Raw genomic sequence first — 7,817 nt, 5'->3', positions numbered from 1 at the left:
AATCTTAAAAATAAAATTGTAGTTTGCATCGGATTTAAATTTTAAATTTTTGATCCAAAACCGATCTGAACCGATGGATTGTTCAACCTTAGTAGATTGATAAGCTTGTAATTTGAAAATTAGAAATCTTATAAAATAAACTAGATTACACTTAAATGAGATGCTACTCCAACATCTGTTATGTTTCCCAAACCATAAGTCATACATTACAGAAAAAGCTTCTAACAAGTCACTCTCACTTCACACCTTCTTTGTCTCACTCTTTCTCTCTCTCACACACATTTTTGACTCTCACAGACAATACAGTTAAATTCCCTTTGGCAGATTATTCCCTATTCTGTCCTCTCTTTCTCTCTCATGTCCATATCTATTCCACCATTTTGTCACCTATGTACATCACAACTTCCTTTATTTTGTTCCTTTCTCTATTTTCCTCATTTCACTGTTACCTTGGTCAGAGGAAACAATGCTATCCATCCATAACATTAATTATTCTTTTTTGTTTTGTTCTTCTATGAAGTGACATCTTAGGATTGGACTCTTCCTAGTCTTTCATTTCCTTTATCATTCATTCATTCTTCTCTTCAATCATATCATTCACTCAAGTCTATCATGGCTCAAGAGGTATCATCTTTAACTACATTTCTTTTTCATTTCATATACGGTATAAGTCATTTCAGAAGTTATTATTAAAAACTTCTAAAAATAAGTTAAAAACAACTTTTCGCGTCATAAGTTGTTTTTATAAGTTTTTCAAACTCTCAAAATAGTAAATAAGTTTAAATAAGTCAATCGAAACAGATTAGTTGTAAGGTATGAAGATAAGATGACAAAAACAATGATAATGCGTTAGGCAATGTGGTATTTGTAAATGTGCCTTTAAGGTTTTAGGTTTTATGAAATGGTTTGCGATGGTAATAATGGTTGCAATGTTGATGTAGGAAGAAGGGTGGCCTTTTGGGCTGAATTTATTGAATCCAAGAAATGTTTTAGTAAGAAACGGTGAATTCTCTGGATCGATCTCCTTCACCACTTTCTTCACAAGTTCTTCCATCCGCTCAACTGATTCTTCCTCATATTTTGATACAGAGGTTAGTAGTTTTAATGTATAAGTTTAGGTGAATTAAATCTCAAGGACTCATAAGAGTCGCAGAAAGTGTTAAAGTATTATGTAACACCGACACCTCTAAAAAAAATCATGTTTGTGTTTGTGTCGCTGTCAAACATTTATGATTATATTCAATTTAATTATTTTTTCAAATAATTATTGGCGTTGTTGTATCAGTGTCAGAATCATATTCGAAGTTTCGGTGCTTCTTTGTCATAGAGACTTATATGAATTAAACTAATGTCTTACTAGAATATGAGCTGAATTATTAACATGTGTTCTTCTGTAAAAAGAAAAAGCAACAAAACATGAACTGTGATACAACAGAAAAAGAAGGGAGACAAAGAAAAAGATATGTATCATAAATAAGGGTACGAAATCAAAATTATCTATCCTTATGCTATGATGGTTATTCCTTTTGCATTCTTACAACAATAATTAACATGACAGTATATTTTTTGGTACAACTTAGATGACAGTGTTTAATTATTGATTGAAATAACTATTGTCACAGGAAAGAATATATATAACACCGACAACTCTTTGAGAAAAAATGTATATATATTTGAGTCGAACACTTATATCGATACTTGCGATTATGTGTAATTTATTCATTCTAAAAATTATTACCGATATCGTCATGTCAATGTTGTTGTCATGTTTGGGATATACACGCTTCTTAAACAGAAATAGTCAGAGTCGTGTTTGAGAGCGTGCAAGGCGGCTTAATCTCAAATTTGTCTCAGTTAACCTGTGGCTAAATAAGATCTCATAAAATGTTTATAATAGTTAAACGATGGTCAGATATGATCTCTATTTGTTTTTTCTTGATTAAATTATGATTAATCTACACAGAACCTCCAAAAAATTGAGACGGCTTTAGGAATAGACAGTGCTTAAATATTTTATATATATGTTTTATGTATGTTAATACTTTTTTTTATATAAAAAAAATATATTCCTTCATACTTAGTACAAGTTATTCTAATAATAACAAATTAACATTAGTCCTATTTTTGATTAAAATTAAACATTAGTCATATCTATGTATCATAAAAATAAAAACAAGAGTATAGTCCCCATTTTAATTTTGAGATATTTTTCTCTTTCTTTTTGGTTTAAACCATTGCCTTTGACTATTTACTTTTTGATCATCTGTCTCATGAAGATGAAGCTTTTTATCTTTCAAAAAAAGGAATCTCATGTAATAAACATGCTTTCTTTCTTCATGTCACTCTCTATGTGGTCCACAACATGACTTAGAATACCATGCTTTATCAGAATTTGGCATTTATTTTGCTTTAATCCGTCATTGAATTAGAGCTTAATTCAACAATAATGTTGGATTCAAATTTTAGTCTTCCATTCCAGTGTTATCAAATAACGGCGGCTAATATACATGACAATTTTTTTTCCGCTATAACAGTATCGTAAAGCGCCGGTACGGCAGAGTTTTGGTTATTATGTGCCAATGCTATCTTGCTAACTTCTGTATACCTTGGTTTAGTCCACAGGATCACTTTTCCATGACAAGAGCATCACACTTGGAAGCCTCTTAGGTGTTTCTAGCTTCCTAGAATTGTCAAGGAGATCAATCAGGGGAAGAGAGATGGAACCCTCAAAGGAAGACAAAAAGAATCACAAGCTGAAACCTTGGTTGTTCTCACTCTGTACAAAGCTAACTACCGATGCAGTCAGTCCGAACAATGTTCCTTCTCTTGGTCAGTACCTTGTAGCAGAGAGAAGAGCTAGACGTGCTAGACGTACTTACAGAAGGAATCAATGTGCTTCTGTTGACGGGCATAATGTTTTCTCTCCGGTTCAAGAGTCAAATTCACCATTTGTTGGTAGCCAGGCTGCTCGTAGTTCACCAGTTTCATCGAATGAAGATAATGGAAGAGATGCCAATACAGCATTGCGGCAGAGCAATAGATATGGAACACCAACACCATTCTCTTCGTTATGGCGATGAGTCAAAAAGTGACAACCTTATGTCACTCATTTTAGCACTTGTTCAGTTTGTGACTCTCATGTCCTAATGTCGATTACACTGCAATTTTAAGAAGCTAGAAATTCAAGCTTCAGTATCACCACAGTGCCACTGTGAGAACAAACACTTTTCTCAATCATAATCTCATTTTATCTCTCATAATTAGTTATTCATTTTTCAGTTTGGATATTCTATTTTACACTACATTTCTACATATATTACAGGAACCAAAAGTATATTCAAACCTATAATTCAAAATATTGAAAGTAAAAATGAAACAAAATATATTTTCCAAGTCACAGGGATAAAAGAATGCCCCAAACAAAACATTTGAAGCTTTACAATATTTACCTATCATTACTCAGCCACAGTTACAATTGACTTGTGCAGAGTTCTAAGCAACAAGATTGAGAGTACAGAGAATGAGAAAACTAACCACTTAAATTCAAAATACCAATTCTTCAGTTGAATATTGACAAGTTCCGAGTTGCAAATGAGTCCTAGCGCAAAAAGCGTTGAATTGAATAAACTCCAAGCTACATGTCATCAGATACTCACACAGCTTGGATGAAGGCGAAAACCGAGTACTACACTCAAGAGAATCGAATGTTTCATCTATAATTACATTTTATAATTGGTAAAATAAAAATGCAACCGTCTGTCAAAGTTCAACCGATAATCGTATTACAATGACTCAAACAGACAATATAAGAATCTAGTTCGTCTTTTGTCTTGAATGATCTTAGTGATCTTACGGACAATGAGAAAAAATTGAATTCAAATAACATGCTTACTACTATAGGTAGCTATTCCACAGCAAGCGTAAAATCACCACTCATATGTCAATGGAAGTAAAGAATCCGCCAGCAATCATCAAGACTTGAGAAATCCCTCATTGCTTTTCGGTATCAATTTTTCCTGAATTGTGACCAGTGATCCTTCCAAATGAGCTAATGGCTGACAAACTCTTGAAGCTGCTGCTCCCTTCGCTGACATTTGATTTTCTTGACCTCCTTGGTTTTGTTGGATTTGATTCCATTTCTGTATCGCTGCAAGTCTTGATCTGAGCAACAATTAACTGAAGAATGGCACCTCGGCAAAATGGACAGGCTGGTCCGGTGGTGCAACCAGTTGCGGGATTGGGCTTCTTGAGACAGCATAGTGCTAGGGTGCAATGAGCACACATTTGATGACCACAAGGTTTGACCTCAATAGTGCAGACTTGATCAAAGCATATGCAACATAACTCCATATTGCTTTCCTACACGAGGAGAAATAACAAGCAAATAAGCAACTCATAGTTTTGTAGAAAACACTCGATCTTGCATGAAAATTATCTAGACCTATAACAGATTATAATATACTAAAACATAGAAGTCGAAAGCAATCAAGAGAGGAAGACTTTGTACGTCGGAATCTGAGACAATGTCATCGTCTTTGCTATCGGAACGAAGTGGAGATGAAGATGTGTCAATCTCCTTTAATAGGGTTTTTTCTCTCTCCCTGTTAGCTTCTAGTAAGGCGTTCTCCAATAAGGCTTTGGCCTCCTGGTTGAGCTCACTGATGAACTTTAGCGGAGACGGCCAAACAAGTGGAGCTGCTGATGAAGGATCGAGTAGGGCCGCACATGCCCTATGTCTATGCTTAAGAGCAACTGTGAATGGTATTCTCCTGCAAAGAATCAATCACATGGCCATTAATCTTGAATCTATAATTACATCTTTAAATTAGTTTCTTGAAGTGATGAGCGTAGATTTACTTACCCCGAGGAATCTAATTGAAGGCGATCTGCTCCCCAAGCAAGCAACATCCGGACACAGTCCACAGAACCACCGCGGGCAGCCATATGTAGTGGCGTTCTTCCAGGAAATCTGCAGAATGTATTTTGATCAGTTCTAATAGGAAAAACCAACGATTTTCATCTAATAAGACTAATAAAACGTAGAACACAATTATTACCCAGATCCACCGGTTGAAGCACAAACAAGAGCCCCGTTGTCTAAAAGGGAATGAAGACATTCAAGCCGTCTATGACGAGCAGCAAGGTGTAGTGGCGTGGCACCGTTTCCGTCTCTTATGTTCACAAATCTGGCAAATCCCCTGGCAATACCATTGAACAATTTGGATTTAGACTATAGTAATATAATATGAAAGTACTATGCTATTACTTTCTACATGATTCATTCATATTTGTTTGTGCTAAGAAGAAAGAGAGTCTAACCAAGAATCTGCAACCGGCGTGGAATGAGCAGTTGAAAGAATAGCCTTTAGGCAATCTACATGACCATAATACGCAGCATAGTGCAAGCATGTTCTTCGACGAATAGAATCAAACATTAATATCTGAAATATTACAAGATCGTGTCATATCAATCTCCTAATTGAGTAACCAATGATCAACACATTCACCTTTAAATGTTTATACGCGCTTATCATATAAGTGTTTATGCATAAACTATTTCTATAGCAAAATTTAAAATAAAGCCAATTTGTTTTGTACAAGCTATAAGCTCAAAAAAGCTTATGCTGGTAGATAAACTCAAATAAGTCAATCCAAACATGTCATTGGTTTTTTCCCTTAAACTTCAACGAGCTTGAGCATAAAAAGAAAAAGAAGAAAGCATAACATACATTAGCTCCAGCTTGAATAAGCTTTTCCATGCATCCGGTCTTTCCATGCATCACGGCCAACATTAACGGCGTCTAGAGACCCAAAAAGAAAAAGAACGCGGCAAGAATCAGAATAGATAGTACAACCAAGTTTATTAAATACAAGAAAGTGCAGAAATTACAAATGTGTTTGGAAACTCTGACAGAGACACGCACCTGTTTGTGGCGATTCAATACATCAACTTTAACATTCTGCTCCAACAACATGGAAAGCACCTAACCAAGAGTTCAAGACAAAGAAAAACAACATGAGAGATGCAAGAGGGGACAAATGATGTTGCATTAATCACTTATTACAAAAAGCTCTAACTTCAACTCACTTAGAGCTACATTGAGTTAACATCTGAACAAACAAAAGAAAAGTTGAAATATCAAACAAAACCTAGGAATCTTTATAATAACAAATTCATGAATAAATCGGAATTAGCTTACACAACACACCTCAACTCAATTTTTCAGACTCTTCCATTTTAAAGATCCCAAAACCAATAAACTACAGATTTTTACTAAAATCTAAACCGGAAGACACGAAACATTTCTAATAGTTTCCAACGGGAAACAAGACACACACTTGGATTGACGGTAAGAGACGAATTCATGGTAGCCCTATAATTTTGTTGAAATTCTAAAGTGTAGTTTTTGTTAAAATCAAAGTGTCATACCGTGATTCGACCAAACTCACCGCCAACACAAACATGCACCTATAGCCTATGAAGCACGTACACCAGAAATACAACACTAACATTGACATGTCGACACGATTAATAATTTGAAAAAATGAAAATTAAACGTAATCACAAGTATTGATGTCGGTTTCAGACACCGACACTGACATATCTATTTTTGGAGGTGTCGGTGCTACAGAGCTTATAGCCACTTTGAATGAACTCAGGAATCAATTATCATAAAACTATCCAGCTCTAAACCACTCGGACAAAAAATTCAACCAACACTTGAAAACAAAACTTGAAATCAACCAACAATGACTAAAATCCCCTTTAGTCAACTCAATTTCTTCACAAACCATCTCCTTTAACTTCTTCCTAAACTCTTCAAAATTCCATGAACACATTTTTCCAATTAATATTGAAAAAAAAAACATTTATTCAACTAAAAACACTCAACACTAATCCAAATTTAATCATAAAAGTCCCAATTAACAAACCAACTACACAAAATCAACATGTAAGAAATCTAGAGTGAATACAACCTTGAAACACAAGTACCCCAAACACGACTCGACACTGACACGGCGTCACTGCTAATAATTTGAAAAAGTAATAATAAATTAAACGTAATTACAAGTGTCGACGCAGGTGTCTGACTCCCACTCAGACACCTGTGTAACATATATAGGAACAAGAACTACCTCGATCCGGCCATTAGCAGCTGCTAAATGAAGAGGAGACAACTTAGCACGACCAATAGTTCTATCCAACACATTCACATCTTCATCAACCATAGCTTCAACAACCTCCATCTCACCATTGACAACAGCAGAAGCAAACAAATCATTCTCTCTCTTCCCCATCCCACAGCCAGACTGATTCTGACCCATTTCTTCTCCTGATTGCCGGAAACTTCCTCACGCGCCGCCTTGCACGGCGGTGTTATGGTGAGTCTGTTGGTTGTTGAGTTGGGTTGATTAAGTATAGAGAGAATCAGTTATGTATTGGATGAATGTATGGATGCGTTGGAGTTTGAACCTGCCCACCGCGAATTCGGGCAGGCTGACCGAAACTGACTGGAAAAGAAAAGAAACACTTAAACGTCTGCTTGTTTGTTCACACTGATTATGATTTTTAACTTTTGAAATATCTTGGTTTTATAAAATTACTTTATTAAATAAATAATTGATTTGTATGGAAAAAGTGAGATTTAAGCATGGTGACCAGAAATGTGGCTTGATGGTCTCCATTTGATAAGATGGATATTGGAAGTTTGAATTCACTTTTCAATATGTATTTAGTTGAATGACCATTGATGTTAGTTTGATTAAAAAAATAAATTGAAAGTTTGAATTCACTTTTCAACACGTCAAATACGTTT

General features: G+C 35.2%; 2 protein-coding genes across 2 annotated transcripts; one reads left to right on the top strand and one right to left on the bottom strand.

The window, feature by feature from the left end:
* The first annotated feature begins 362 nt into the window (after positions 1–362).
* On the top strand, positions 363–3,260 carry LOC131601524 (uncharacterized). Its single transcript, XM_058873365.1, has 3 exons — positions 363–624; positions 942–1,091; positions 2,616–3,260. The coding sequence occupies exons 1-3, from the start codon at positions 613–615 to the stop codon at positions 3,078–3,080; spliced, it is 627 nt and encodes a 208-aa protein (XP_058729348.1). The 5' UTR covers positions 363–612; the 3' UTR covers positions 3,081–3,260.
* Positions 3,261–3,666: 406 nt separating this feature from the next.
* LOC131601523 (putative E3 ubiquitin-protein ligase XBAT31) lies at positions 3,667–7,568 on the bottom strand. Its single transcript, XM_058873364.1, has 8 exons — positions 7,138–7,568; positions 5,925–5,984; positions 5,730–5,801; positions 5,320–5,441; positions 5,058–5,198; positions 4,862–4,969; positions 4,508–4,769; positions 3,667–4,359 (listed from the first exon to the last, which is right to left on the bottom strand). Exons 1-8 carry the CDS (start codon positions 7,324–7,326, stop codon positions 3,991–3,993), a joined length of 1,323 nt encoding a protein of 440 aa, XP_058729347.1. The 5' UTR covers positions 7,327–7,568; the 3' UTR covers positions 3,667–3,990.
* Positions 7,569–7,817: the final 249 nt, after the last annotated feature.

This window comes from Vicia villosa, linkage group LG5 (assembly GCF_029867415.1).
Source record: "Vicia villosa cultivar HV-30 ecotype Madison, WI linkage group LG5, Vvil1.0, whole genome shotgun sequence".
Taxonomy (NCBI): domain Eukaryota; kingdom Viridiplantae; phylum Streptophyta; class Magnoliopsida; order Fabales; family Fabaceae; genus Vicia; species Vicia villosa.
Note: the sequence above shows the minus strand (reverse complement) of the source record. Positions and strands in the feature narration are given on the sequence as shown.

Excerpts from the sequence above, each read along its gene's own strand:
- LOC131601523 (XM_058873364.1), bottom strand. The coding sequence starts at position 7,326 with ATGGGTCAGAATCAGTCTGGCTGTGGGATGGGGAAGAGAGAGAATGAT. Across the intron at positions 5,802-5,924 it reads TATTGAATCGCCACAAACAG|ACGCCGTTAATGTTGGCCGT; the intron begins GTGCGTGTCTCT and ends TTGGGTCTCTAG. Across the intron at positions 5,442-5,729 it reads TTATTCAAGCTGGAGCTAAT|ATATTAATGTTTGATTCTAT; the intron begins GTATGTTATGCT and ends GTAATATTTCAG.
- LOC131601524 (XM_058873365.1), top strand. Across the intron at positions 1,092-2,615 it reads CCTCATATTTTGATACAGAG|TCCACAGGATCACTTTTCCA; the intron begins GTTAGTAGTTTT and ends ACCTTGGTTTAG.